Here is a 14,693-nt window from a genome sequence, read left to right on the forward strand (position 1 = left end):
TACCTTGACCACTTTCATGCTAAATAAAAATCCTGCATGCAAACCTTAATATTGTGCTAGTATAAAAGGTGAAATTTTCTCACGGTAACTGTGGCGACAAAGCAGAGACTGATCTTCAGCTGGTCTAACACCAAAGTACGCAATTAAAAATTTAAAAGGTTTTTACTTTTGTTGTGCGACGAGACATAGTTGGGAATGCAAGTAAGTAGCATTGCATAATAAAATATTATTTTAATGATAAAATTCTTATTTTTAAACCAAGCGAGTTTTTTTTAAGTTTTATTCCCCAAATTCGAGAGCGTGTGTTCATATTCCAATACAGCTGATAGACCGACCTACAAGGCACATTAATATATTATAATATTATAATAATATAATCATTACATTTAATACTGTGCTTTGCAGAAAGATGTAGTACTAGTACAAACCAGCAGAATACAATATTTTAGGAAGAACAAACAATGCAGTATTCTGAAAGTGCCAACACCTTATAACATAATGTATTTTTTATAAGTCACTCTCCTTAATGTGACTGATTGGAGGGGTAGAATGGCTTACTTAAGTCATATAAATTTTTATGATCATCCAGTATTTAATCCATGCACTTTTCCAAGTCTGGTCTCGTTCATCTTCAAAGGGACAGCTCATGTTCTGTTCAGTTTAGTTTTAGGAAGTAATACAGTTTTCGTAGTGTTGCGTGACATGATGAAAGTGTATTCCATTAGTCCATTAACACTTGGAAAAATCTGTTCATACTCATGAATAGTTTCTAGTATAGAAAAGTGGTGAAGGCTGCTGATCCCAAAAGCTATTTTATTTTATCCTTTCTCTGTTTGTTCCTTGTCTCCAGAGTGGCCACCATGACCTGAAATCTAAAACATCTTCACCACTGAATTGAACAACAGTGAAGTTGTCAGACCAACTACTGTGAATAATCAACTCCGTCAATTCATGTACTACTATGAGCAAAATAAATGACGCGTCTCTTTATTTTGAAGTTTTCTCAAAATATCTCCGTTTTCTTTATATGTTCGAAATTTTGGAAGGTTTCCCCAGCAGGAAACGTTAATAACAAACTCGTTTTTAATATTTGTGTTAGATATTAGCTTAAAATAAATAAATTAGAAGCGAAAAACATTAAATCGACCGAAATTACGGGAATTACCAACTCTGCTAAAGTGGGAATTTTTCAAGAACGCGAGGGAATTCTGCAGTTCAACACGAAGCAACGACATCTATGTCATTGAGAGAAATGTGGATTAGATCTACAAACAAAACTTTTAAAGGAACATTTCTAATATGTCCTATTACGTGCATTATCTCCAAACTCCAAATATATGAATCTATACTAAGTATTAACGTATAGATAGAGCATATAGTGCCTATGGAAAAGGATGAATTGGTAGCACGATCGTAATGAAAAATAATCTTTACCGTAGAACATGTTCAGTTTGCGTAAGAAAACAAATAGCTCAGTTAGTTAAAGCAACGAGTCTGTATGCCGGCAGTAGGTGGTTCGAACCCCACAGAGGTACAGCTGTCATTTTTATCACTGTGGTTGTTTTATTTATTTTTTATGTGGGAAAGAATCAAATTGTAAAACTCATGACGATAAAAAAAAGAAAAAAATGTTGTTGCACTTGCATTAGTGTCCCTAATTTTGTTTGCAAACAGTTTCGTAATTATTTTCCCTGTGCTCACTGCTCACAATATGCTCGCTGGTGCATAATGAATGTTTCCCAGTAAATGCTAATTCTAATTTGGAGATTTTTATAAACTTTCCTGTTTATCATTAAATAGTCTTCTATCTACTTTTTTGGACACTTTGATACCAGATTTCCCTATTAAATGTTTAATTTTCAGAAGATGGTTCATTACGGAAAAGTTTTAGAATGTATTTGTCTTGAATTGAAATTGTTTTGAATTTAGCACATGAGGTAAGTAGCCCGAAGGAACAAAACTGAAATAACTGATATTCTACGTAAAAGCTACCAATTTTAGGTTGATGATGCTTCTTACCTTCAGTACATAATCTTTACGATAGAGAGTCAGAGAGAAAAACCCTTCTCTTTCCTCCCCTTTGACCACTCATCTTAAAGCTCTACATGTAATGATTCGTGTCACATAATTTCGTCTCTCCAAAGACATTCATATAATAATAATAATAATAATAATAATAATAATAATAATAATAATAATAATAATAATAATAATAATAATAATAATAATAATAATAATAATAATAATAATATTTTAATAATAATAATAATAATAATAATATTTTAATAATAATAATAATAATAATAATAATAATAATAATAATAATAAATATTATTATTCCTGAATATGCCACCCTTACATAATGTAGTAACCTTAGACATCTTAGTTTAAAGTGCTTTCTTTAGTAATAATTTGAGCAACTACGTAACAAAAGGACCCCGCACCTATCTTATGGAAAGTGGCTTTCGGCTAATGTTGTTGAAACTTCGGTGGTTGATAGTTCTTAACATGTGGATCAAAAGTCTCAATGGGCACAAAGACCGAAATCCACTCCTTCCCCCCCAAAAACCGCCTCCAAGTAGCTGGGGGGATTGAACTGATTTCAGCATGTAAAACAATTTGTTGTTTTAATCAACTCAACAAGGACCCCAAACAACCACATGTTAGACTATCAAACTACCCCACTTGACACCGCCCTTTTCCCCCCACATATCCCCCCTGCGAATTACGTTACGGATGTTCCATATTATTGTAGTTTATAGTTGCGCGTATCTGTTGAAATACCTACAGTTTTGGTCTCACCGACGATATAATGGGTTTCACGTATCGCTGATTACGAATCTGAGGTGAGAGTTCTAGAATTCAAGATGGAGGATCAATATGGCGGATCAAAAACACGAAACTCCTGAATGTAGCCACAAATAGCTGTTTACTAGGGTATTTTGGATCGTTGGTTACGAATCTGAGGTCAAAATTCTTGAATTCAAGATCGCAGATCCAATATGGTGGATAAAAACGTCGAAGCCACAAATCGTAGTAGACTAGAGTGTTTTTAGATCGCTGTTTAAGTACGCAACATTCCTTGATACTTCAGCCACCATGTAGAATTATTCTGCACCCTTACCAAAACCCACCACAGATATCTTAATGCTGAACGGTGTTAAAATAATTCATCAATTTTCTGTTCATTATTTTCATCATTTCGGTTTGCAGCATATAATGTGGTACTTAGCAATGAGTCATCGGGATATCTAATATTCTGTAAATGTCGTGCATGGCCTAAATACCGCAAGACACTTGCAAGTACGCAACATTCCTTGATACTTCAGCCATCATGTAGAATTATTCTGCACCCTTGCCCTTTACCAAACCCACCACAGATATCTTAATGCTGAACGGTGTTAAAATAATTCATCAATTATCTGTTTATTATTTTCATCATTTCGGTTTGCAGCAGCTAATGTGGTACTTTGCAATGAGTCATCGGGATATCTAATATTCTGTAAATGTCGTGCATGGCCTAAATACCGCAAGACACTTGCAAGTGCACACATGTACCTAATGTACGAGCACCGCTTTGACATATACAGTAGTAACCTTGATTAACATTTTGATCATAATCCTGGTCATCTTCATCATTGGCTACATATGCTATGAAAACTTGATCCTTAGTTGCATTGCGGAACCTTGAGTAGAGAAGTATGCGCAGGAATCCCGGTTCAGTTACGTTTTCGTCAAGCTGGAATTGCTCATCCTTATCTCGTATTAGTTTATCTTGGACGTAAGAGGATGAGAGATCTACTTGATATGTGCCTACAGTCAAATCTCGTAAGTAGTTTAAGTTAAGTACAGAGAAATCAATTAGGCTTTGATCATTCAGCGGTACCCATTGACCGTTACTTCTAATAAGATTATCTACCTCCACTCTTGCTTTAACAACGTTCGGCATGATTGACCTATTTCCCATTTCTCTAGCTAATTCAATGGTTGCATCTTGCATGAAAATAACGGGATGGTATCTGTTCAAAATAGCTCCAGCTATGCGATAGAAACTATTCAGTTTCTTTGCATGTTGCAGATTCAATTTTTGTGCTAGAAACTTAAAAACAGATCTTAGATGCCCGTTTCTTGCCTCGACTATCCATAGACTTTTAGTAACTAGTCGAGAAGTATTCGCATCTTCTGTTGATAGTTGTCTTTCACGTGGTAGTAGGAGTGCGGGCATTCTATGATCAATTCCTAAATATCCCAGTAAAGGAATTGCATCGCGGTATCCTCTGTCTACTAACACAATGACCAGGATTATGATCAAAATGTTATTCAAGGTTACTACTGTACATGTCAAAGCGGTGCTCTTACATTAGGTACATGTGCGCACGCTGCAAATGTCTTGTGCTATTTAGGCCATGCACGACATTTACAGAATATTAGATATCCCGATGACTCATTGCTAAGTACCACATTAGATGCTGCAAACCGAAATGATGAAAATAATGAACAGATAATTGATGAATTATTTTAACACCGTTCAGCATTAAGATATCTGTGGTGGGTTTGGTAAAGGGCAAGGGTGCAGAATAATTCTACATGATGGCTGAAGTATCAAGGAATGTTGCGTACTTAAACAGCGATCTAAAAACACTCTAGTCTACTACGATTTGTGGCTTCGACGTTTTTATCCACCATATTGGATCTGCAATCTTAAATTCAAGAATTTTGACCTCAGATTCGTAACCAACGATCCAAAATACCCTAGTAAACAGCTATTTGTGGCTACATTCAGGAGTTTCGTGTTTTTGATCCGCCATATTGATCCTCCATCTTGAATTCTAGAACTCTCACCTCAGATTCGTAATCAGCGATACGTGAAACCCATTATATCGTCGGTGAGACCAAAACTGTAGGTATTTCAACAGATACGCGCAACTATAAACTACAGTAATATGGAACATCCGTAAGGTAATTCGCGGGGGGGATATGTGGGGGGAAAAGGATGGTGTCAAGTGGGGTAGTTTGATAGTCTAACATGTGGTTGTTTCGGGTCCTTGTTGAGTTGATTAAAACAACAAATTGTTTTACATGCTGAAATCGTTCAATCCCCCCAGCTACTTGGAGGCGGTTTTTGGGGGGAAGGAGTGGATTTCGGTCTTTGTGCCCATTGAGACTTTTGATCCAGATGCTAAGAACTATCAACCAGCGAAGTTTCAATAACATTAGCCGGAAGCCACTTTCCGGGGTCCTTTAAACTGTATGAGGGGCACGACGTTTTATTTTGCCCCTCTATTTTCAGCACCCTCCCAAAAGAAAGTATTTAATTTCTGACAAGCAGGGCAGACAAAATGAATAAGAAATATATTTAGAGCATCCTTTCCTCCGTGAGTGGAATATCACGTAGCATCTTTTATTCTACCGAAGATGACTCTAGACGATTATGATTAGGTAACAAAAAAAAAAAATACGTAATATATTTATAGCGCCCTTTGGCTGTAATATTACCGCTTCTTTATTTGTTCGAAGGCGCCCTACACAACCAAGGGTGACAAAAAGAATAGGAAACGTGTGTAAAGATTATAAAACACTTTATATTTTGTCAGAAGCATGGCAGTGTATGCACAGCATTGCTTTCGTTAACAAGTGTTTCACCCTTGAGTCGCTTATAAAATTAGCCAGAATAAACTTTTGCCGATCGTTGCTCTAGAGGGATTTGTCCAGGATGGTTTGGTATCGGGCTAATAACAATGAGTATGTTCATTTACAACACCGTTAAAGAAATATCAAACTTTCTGAAAGTAACTTACTTAGGAAATATCAAATCCTCCTTATACTTAGCCAGAGCCCATTCTGAAATATTGCATCTGGTGTTCTGGGTGAAAGTTCTATGGGACTATTAGAAAAATATATATTCCCGTTTCCACGCTGACGGTAGAATTTCTGAAAAAGTTATTGAATTACGTTCGAAGCATTGGCGTAAATAGCGTCCCCACAACCCTGTGGCGTGGGGACCGCACAAGCTGCAAAGCCAAAAAATATATAGAAAGTACGCAGGGACGGACCAGGCCAAATTTTGACTTGGGCAAAGTGACTTTATGGCGCCCTCCCCCCTAGTATAAGCCTATATTTTACATTTTATCCTAGTATTTTTAATAGTTTAAACCCATTTTTCAAAAAGACATTCATTACCTAGGAAAACTTCACAAAGAATATGGCCTGCTATAAACAATACGAACACCGCCCCCCAGCTTGGTCTAGTGGCTAGCACGCCTGCCTTCTGTGGTATTTGCACGTATTTGGTTAGAATTATCAGTGACCTGGATCTTTTGCTGACGAACAGAAGATTCTATTACTTCCAAATCCTTTTTTACACAATTGACTTCTTGGATTACATGGTTGTAATTATCCTGGCAATCTTCAGATAATCTTTTTAGCTTTTCATCAAACTGTAATGTGATGTCTCTCACCGCCTGAATAACAGATTGTTTCGTCTCTTCTGATTTTTGATCTATTTGCTCTAATCCTCTACTCAATTCTTCTGACTTTTGATCTATATGCTCTAATCTTCTATTCAATTCTTCTGACTTTTGATCTATGTGCTCCAATCGTCTACTTAATTCTTCATATTGTCTACTTGATTCTTCGGATTTCTGCTGTACCGTCTGTTTTAATTCGTTGGACATCTGAGTCAAATTTTGCTTCATGGCTTCTAAATCGTCTTTTCGGCTTTGTTCCTGTCGCTGTAGTGCCATTAAAATTTTGTCTTCTAATGTCAACATTTCGGGTGTAATGGGAGCTATATTTTGCTCGTTGTTAACACTGTCAACAGTTTCATTTTCTACTATCTCACCGATCATAATTTTTCTTGTGATTACTCTGCCACTTCTGAGAATAGTTGAGTTCGTATTCATGAACCTTCTTACAGAGGTAAATTCACCCTTACTTTAGACTTCGGGATATGAATTTACAAGACTCCCGGGTTTCGGCACCAAAAATTTTACAACGACTCACCAAAGGTAGTCATCAACCCTGGTTCGGCTAATAATATAAGTAAATCTTTAGTGGCAGTAATCGTTTACACCTTAAAATACCTTCCGTAATTATATTCACTAGTATTTATCACCTTTTCTACGGAAATTACAAGTCCATGATAAGTGTTAGATAATTTATTCGTTGATTTCTTTTAACGTATATTCACACAAACTGTCTTGCAATCATACATGTTAATTATATATCCATAAACAACTACATAGCAACCAACTATACAATAATAATGTATATTTCTTACATCTTAAAAACATTCTTCTTTTGTTATTTTTAGTTAACATTTGAATGCCACTCATTCTAGCTTTGGAACTTCTTGTATAAAATAACAGACAAATTCTGACCAAAGCATATATTAACTAATAAATAATAGCGTTACAGTTTCGGCAAATTAACTTTGCCTTCATCAGACACATTATGAAATACAATTTCTAAGATTACAGCTTATATACTTCTTAAAGTGAGAGGAGGTATTCCATGAACCAATCATATTCGTCCTTTCCTTTAGCAATTTTTAATTAATACAAATGCAACTTTTAAAGATCAACTTTCACTTAAGAGCTAAACTTTTAATTGGCACACCTGTGTATGAATAACTTTCACTTTTGAAAAACATAAACTCTTAATTGTCTATCCGTTGTTCAACACACCTGTTTTAACCTCTTCTTTCTTCTCTGTTTTATCCAATATCTTTCTCCATACATCATGTATATTTAGTCCGCTATTCCAATTCATAAGTTTCTCGCTTCCTTCCTTTCTTATCCATTCTGCCTCTTTCCATTTTCTTATAATGCTTCTTTTCTCCTTTTCCAGCCCCTCTACGCCTTCCCAGTCTATTTCATGTCCTGTCTCCCTTACATGTTTATATATAGCGTTACTATCTCTCTTCAATCGAACGTCGTCCTTGTGCTGTTTAATCCTTTCTTGTAACCTCTTTCCTGTTTCTTCTACATAACTCATATCACATTCTTTGCATTTAATTCTATATACAACCCCTTCATCACTTATTTGAATCTCTGTAACCTTCCTTTTCCTCGTTCGCAACGCATTTAACATTCTTCTGCTGCCTTTTCTGTACGTTCTTACTCCTCCTTTTCTCAATAAGTTTTTTAAGACTTCCGTTTTTTCTCCTATGCTCTCTATCCCGAACCATCTTTTCTTTTCTTCTTCTCTATCTTCTCTCACTTCCTTCTGCCTTCTGCCCTCTTCTTTCTTGCTATTCTTCTTCAATATATCCTCACTATATCCATTCTGCATTAATAAAGTGTGAAATTGCTCTATGTCTTCTTTTCTCTTCTCGTCATCACTGTCTATCATTCTTATCCTTCTTTCCATGTTTCTAATAAAGTTCCTTTTAGTTCCTTCATCTACATCACTTCTTCTATGGCAATAAACACCTGCTGAACATTGTTTTCTATACCATGTTGTTTCAAATTTCCCTCCTACTTTCCTTATTGTCATATCTAAAAAGTTTATTTTCCCCTCTTCCTCTAATTCTACCTCCAGGCTTATTCCTTTCTCTTTATCTTCTATCCTTCTCACAAATTGCTCGAATTGTTTCTTCGTTCCTTTCCAAATACCTAAACAATCATCCACATACCTGCAAAACATAATCAGTCTTTCGCCTCCTTCTTCTTTAACTTTCTCTTCCCATTTATTCATCACAATTTCTGATAACACTGGGCTTAGTTTCGATCCTATACTTAGTCCTTCCTTTATTTTCACTAATTTTTCTCCTATCGTACACACACTGTTCTCCCATATCAGTTTTAATGCTTTTATCACTTTATCTTTCTTCCATTTCCTTACTGTTCTATTCTCCATTTCTTCTTCCAATACCTTCAAAATATAATCCCTTCTTAAGCTGGGAAACATTGCTTTGACATCCACGCTGAACATCAGTGTTTTCTCATTTCTTCTTCCTACTTTCTCTATCATCCTCTTGACTTCTTCTGTATTCTTAACTCTATTACTTACTTGTTCTCCCCTTATTTCCTCTGCTATTATCTTTATTTCCTCTTCTAATGGTTGAAAAATATTCTTTCTGCAATCCATTACTGGTCTCAGCTTTACCTCTTTTTTGTGTATCTTTGGGAATAGTTTCATATCCGGAATTCTTCCTTTTTCATCTAATAACTTTCTAAAGCCTGCCTTCTTCGCATTCTTTATTATCTCCTCTTTAACTTCTTCTTTCATCTTTCTCTCACCTATCACCTCGTATGTCTCGTCGCATAATTCATCTAATTTCTCTTTGTACCATTTTTCTTCCATTACTACTACTGCTCCTCCTTTATCGGCTTGTTGTATAACAATATCTTTCCTTCGTCTTAAGCTCTTAAATCCTTCTTTCTCTTCCTTTGTAAGATTCCCTATTTGTTTGTTCATATTCTGCTTGACTATAGCAGCAGCTTTTCTTCTTATCGTGTTCCTTTCTTCCTCTTCTTTTATGTCCATAATTGCTTGTTCCACTGAAAAAACTAATTCCCTTGTATTCGTCTTTTCTTCCTTCACTTTGAACTTGTATCCCAAATCAAGGCACTTTTCTTCTTCTTCCTTTAGTATTACGTTTCCTATCTTCACAACTCTATTTGCTTTTCCGTTTTTTCTTTCTCTCCATCCTAAATTCTTCCCTTTGAGAAGAAAGAATGGCAAAGATTGGAAACGAAAGGGAAGAATTTAGGATGGAGAGAAAGAAAAAACGGAAAAGCAAATAGAGTTGTGAAGATAGGAAACGTAATACTAAAGGAAGAAGAAGAAAAGTGCCTTGATTTGGGATACAAGTTCAAAGTGAAGGAAGAAAAGACGAATACAAGGGAATTAGTTTTTTCAGTGGAACAAGCAATTATGGACATAAAAGAAGAGGAAGAAAGAAACACGATAAGAAGAAAAGCTGCTGCTATAGTCAAGCAGAATATGAACAAACAAATAGGGAATCTTACAAAGGAAGAGAAAGAAGGATTTAAGAGCTTAAGACGAAGGAAAGATATTGTTATACAACAAGCCGATAAAGGAGGAGCAGTAGTAGTAATGGAAGAAAAATGGTACAAAGAGAAATTAGATGAATTATGCGATGAGACATACGAGGTGATAGGTGAGAGAAAGATGAAAGAAGAAGTTAAAGAGGAGATAATAAAGAATGCGAAGAAGGCAGGCTTTAGAAAGTTATTAGATGAAAAAGGAAGAATTCCGGATATGAAACTATTCCCAAAGATACACAAAAAAGAGGTAAAGCTGAGACCAGTAATGGATTGCAGAAAGAATATTTTTCAACCATTAGAAGAGGAAATAAAGATAATAGCAGAGGAAATAAGGGGAGAACAAGTAAGTAATAGAGTTAAGAATACAGAAGAAGTCAAGAGGATGATAGAGAAAGTAGGAAGAAGAAATGAGAAAACACTGATGTTCAGCGTGGATGTCAAAGCAATGTTTCCCAGCTTAAGAAGGGATTATATTTTGAAGGTATTGGAAGAAGAAATGGAGAATAGAACAGTAAGGAAATGGAAGAAAGATAAAGTGATAAAAGCATTAAAACTGATATGGGAGAACAGTGTGTGTACGATAGGAGAAAAATTAGTGAAAATAAAGGAAGGACTAAGTATAGGATCGAAACTAAGCCCAGTGTTATCAGAAATTGTGATGAATAAATGGGAAGAGAAAGTTAAAGAAGAAGGAGGCGAAAGACTGATTATGTTTTGCAGGTATGTGGATGATTGTTTAGGTATTTGGAAAGGAACGAAGAGACAATTCGAGCAATTTGTGAGAAGGATAGAAGATAAAGAGAAAGGAATAAGCCTGGAGGTAGAATTAGAGGAAGAGGGGAAAATAAACTTTTTAGATATGACAATAAGGAAAGTAGGAGGGAAATTTGGAACAACATGGTATAGAAAACAATGTTCAGCAGGTGTTTATTGCCATAGAAGAAGTGATGTAGATGAAGGAACTAAAAGGAACTTTATTAGAAACATGGAAAGAAGGATAAGAATGATAGACAGTGATGACGAGAAGAGAAAAGAAGACATAGAGCAATTTCACACTTTATTAATGCAGAATGGATATAGTGAGGATATATTGAAGAAGAATAGCAAGAAAGAAGAGGGCAGAAGGCAGAAGGAAGTGAGAGAAGATAGAGAAGAAGAAAAGAAAAGATGGTTCGGGATAGAGAGCATAGGAGAAAAAACGGAAGTCTTAAAAAACTTATTGAGAAAAGGAGGAGTAAGAACGTACAGAAAAGGTAGCAGAAGAATGTTAAATGCGTTGCGAACGAGGAAAAGGAAGGTTACAGAGATTCAAATAAGTGATGAAGGGGTTGTATATAGAATTAAATGCAAAGAATGTGATATGAGTTATGTAGGAGAAACAGGAAGGAGGTTACAAGAAAGGATTAAACAGCACAAGGACGACGTTCGATTGAAGAGAGATAGTAACGCTATATATAAACATGTAAGGGAGACAGGACATGAAATAGACTGGGAAGGCGTAGAGGGGCTGGAAAAGGAGAAAAGAAGCATTATAAGAAAATGGAAAGAGGCAGAATGGATAAGAAAGGAAGGAAGCGAGAAACTTATGAATTGGAATAGCGGACTAAATATACATGATGTATGGAGAAAGATATTGGATAAAACAGAGAAGAAAGAAGAGGTTAAAACAGGTGTGTTGAACAACGGATAGACAATTAAGAGTTTATGTTTTTCAAAAGTGAAAGTTATTCATACACAGGTGTGCCAATTAAAAGTTTAGCTCTTAAGTGAAAGTTGATCATTAAAAGTTGCATTTGTATTAATTAAAAATTGCTAAAGGAAAGGACGAATATGATTGGTTCATGGAATACCTCCTCTCACTTTAAGAAGTATATAAGCTGTAATCTTAGAAATTGTATTTCATAATGTGTCTGATGAAGGCAAAGTTAATTTGCCGAAACTGTAACGCTATTATTTATTAGTTAATATATGCTTTGGTCAGAATTTGTCTGTTATTTTAGTTAACATTATATCAGGTATAGTGCTTGTGTAAAAGCACTTTCTGCCCAAGATACAAGTAATTATCAACCGATACAAAGTATCTCGTTGTACGTGGTTCGGATTTCACTATAATCAGTATCCACATTTCCTTTGGCCATTAAGGCATAACCGTGGAACGCTAAACTCAAGCAAACAAACAAACAATACTTACTCCCCCTCCACTCTTTATTCTACATGCCATCTCTCCATTTGTCGATACAGTCCCCTTAGTGCTATGAAACTCTCTTCTTCCATGGTGAAATGGAAAAAGATTATGTAATTGCCGCTACTTTACAAGAATATAAACCTAAAAAGTCAGTAGGAACACATTATAAAATTTACTTTTTGAGGCTCGCTTTGGCGTCCCTCTGACTCTGGTGCCCCGGGCAGTCGCCCGAGTTGCCCGGCCCAAGGTCCGACCTTGAAAGTATGGACGCATAACTAAGGACGGCGGACGTGAGGTTAACCTTCATGTTATGACACTGGTGTTTGAAATGTTCAGTAACTGATCGGTTAGTGAAATAATTTCGACGGTTACTGATATTTAAAGTTTAGCTAAGACAAAGTTACCTAACCAAGTACATTTGATGTCGCGATGTTACAATTTGATTTCTCCTCACATAAAAAAGAGAAAAACAATAGTAATAAAAACTCTTACTCCTATTAGGCTCGAACTAACAACCTAATTGGTACAGACTAGTTGCTCTGACCAACTGAGTTTCGATTTCTTACGCGAAAGAAGTCTGTTATATAACGAGGCATGCTTTTCATTATGATCGTGCTGTTAATTTATTCTTTCGAGAGGTAATTTCCACTCTTTGCTTTACCTATATAAATAAATGTATGGATTCATATATTAAGTGTCTTTGGGTAATGTGTGTAATAATTTCGCGACAAATATACTTGCTTAAATTTATTGTATGCTATGATTTGCCCTGATTGTCTGTTCATATGGTGGTTGGAAAACACAGGTCAAAACTGTTCGAAGTAATACAAACACAGCTTAAGAACAGGGACTGAACTGAATCATCACTCGATTGACCTTGATGGCAAAAAACACCAAAGGGTAGCTATAAACGAAAGTTCAGCATGCATTTCTGTGGAGCTCTGTTCAGTATCACGGTTCTCTGGCAAACACGTTTGTTCTTAGGAGTATATATTACAAACCTAATCTTTCGATAGAACGCATTGGCAGAGAACCAAAGTAAATAAATTCTTGTCCTGGTTAAGTTGGGGTACCACCATGTGCACTAAAAAAATATTGCGTCTCCTTGAAGTGATACTTTATCGAAAATAACTCGTTTTCCTTTACATATTCGAAGTTTCTGAGGGTTTCAAAATGAGGAAACATTACTGAAAATAAGGACGCATTTAGGGGTGGGTTCAGGGGGTCCGGACCCCCTCTGAAATCCCAACTTTTCTGTAAATTTAACCTAATTTTGGGGGTTATCTTTTAAAAAGTATTATAATTTATCCTAATATTGAAGTCGGACTCCCCAGATAACTTTGGACCCCTCTCGAAATAAATTCCTGCATACGTGCCTGCTGACAAATATATTTTCAATATATTCGTTAAATAATAAAGTAAAATAACTAAATAAGGAGCAAAAAGCTTGAACACGGTCCAACTTCTGTCCACTGCCAATATTGTTAGAAGGGATATTAATAGCAAAAACTCCTAGTCAATGCTGGACCTTGGAACTTCATCCCGAACACAAGCATATTTTCGAAACACACTAAGGCCTAGCCAGAAAGCATTGTAAGCGAGTTACGTTTGGCAACATCGCACGGAAACAAATGAATGCTGAATCGCATTGTAACCCGTTCGTACTACTACTATTTTTACTACTAACTTTGCTATGGATCTGTATAGTACAAGGGCAAACTTATTTTAATGAAAGAAGTTTAATGAAATTTTTTTTAAAAAAAATAATTGTTTAATCACTTTTTGAATATTATTTTAAATCTTTCTTTTAACGAAAGAAGTGTTATAAACTTTTTTAAAAATAGTAAAAATAATTCTCCTTAGGAAGGATTTGAACCCACGCCAAAACCAATCTTTCTTACTAGCATGCTGCGCTAGCTCCCTCAGGAACGAGAGCCGAAAGCATTTAGCGTTTACTTTGTGCTATATTCACGTCATGACTCGTGATGTCACCAACAGGATCACGATATAGACGTCATTATTTTTCCTACATTGCAGAGTCCCCCGAGATTCGATCATTGTCTACTCGGACTGGAATTGTCATTTGGAACAAACACTTGAATATGAAGCCGAAAATTCCTTTAAAATAGACAAAAACTTCGAAAGTTTTAAGAATTTTAATATTTTTGCCTTTTCCCATAAGGGGGTCATAGCCTCTAGACCGAAAAGCCCCCCGAGATTTGATCATTGACCACTCGGACTGAAATTCCCATTTGAAACCAAAACTTTAATATGAAGTAAAAAATTAAACTTTTACATCAATTTGAACTGACTGGGTTCCGGTTAACCACACTATTATGTTTAGTTTAGTTAAGTGGTAATTGGTGACAGCTTCACATCATCAAAAGAATCCTTCACTTCCCCCCCCCCCCTCAGGAATCCGTGCTGGATCAGCCACTAGAATCAATAGACACTTTTCTTATTCTTTTTGTCACCCTTGGTTGTGTAGGAGCTCG

At 35.8% G+C, this 14,693-nt stretch overlaps 2 protein-coding genes across 2 annotated transcripts in view; one reads left to right on the top strand and one right to left on the bottom strand.

The window, feature by feature from the left end:
• Positions 1–272: 272 nt before the first annotated feature.
• On the bottom strand, positions 273–9,489 carry LOC145665682 (uncharacterized). The gene is made up of 2 exons (XM_081732861.1): positions 8,536–9,489; positions 273–335 (listed from the first exon to the last, which is right to left on the bottom strand). The coding sequence occupies exons 1-2, from the start codon at positions 9,487–9,489 to the stop codon at positions 273–275; spliced, it is 1,017 nt and encodes a 338-aa protein (XP_081588987.1).
• A 390-nt stretch (positions 9,490–9,879) lies between these two features.
• Positions 9,880–14,693, top strand: part of LOC145665785 (uncharacterized) — a 42,834-nt gene continuing 38,020 nt past the window's right edge. Inside the window, exon 1 of the mRNA XM_081732925.1 lies at positions 9,880–11,092. Coding sequence (XP_081589051.1) covers positions 9,880–11,092 — 1,213 coding nt within the window. The remainder of the gene's footprint in view (positions 11,093–14,693) is intronic.

The sequence above is a fragment of the Thermobia domestica genome, chromosome 1, assembly GCF_964235325.1.
Source record: "Thermobia domestica chromosome 1, izTheDome1.hap1.1, whole genome shotgun sequence".
In the NCBI taxonomy this organism is placed as follows: Eukaryota; Metazoa; Arthropoda; class Insecta; order Zygentoma; family Lepismatidae; genus Thermobia; species Thermobia domestica.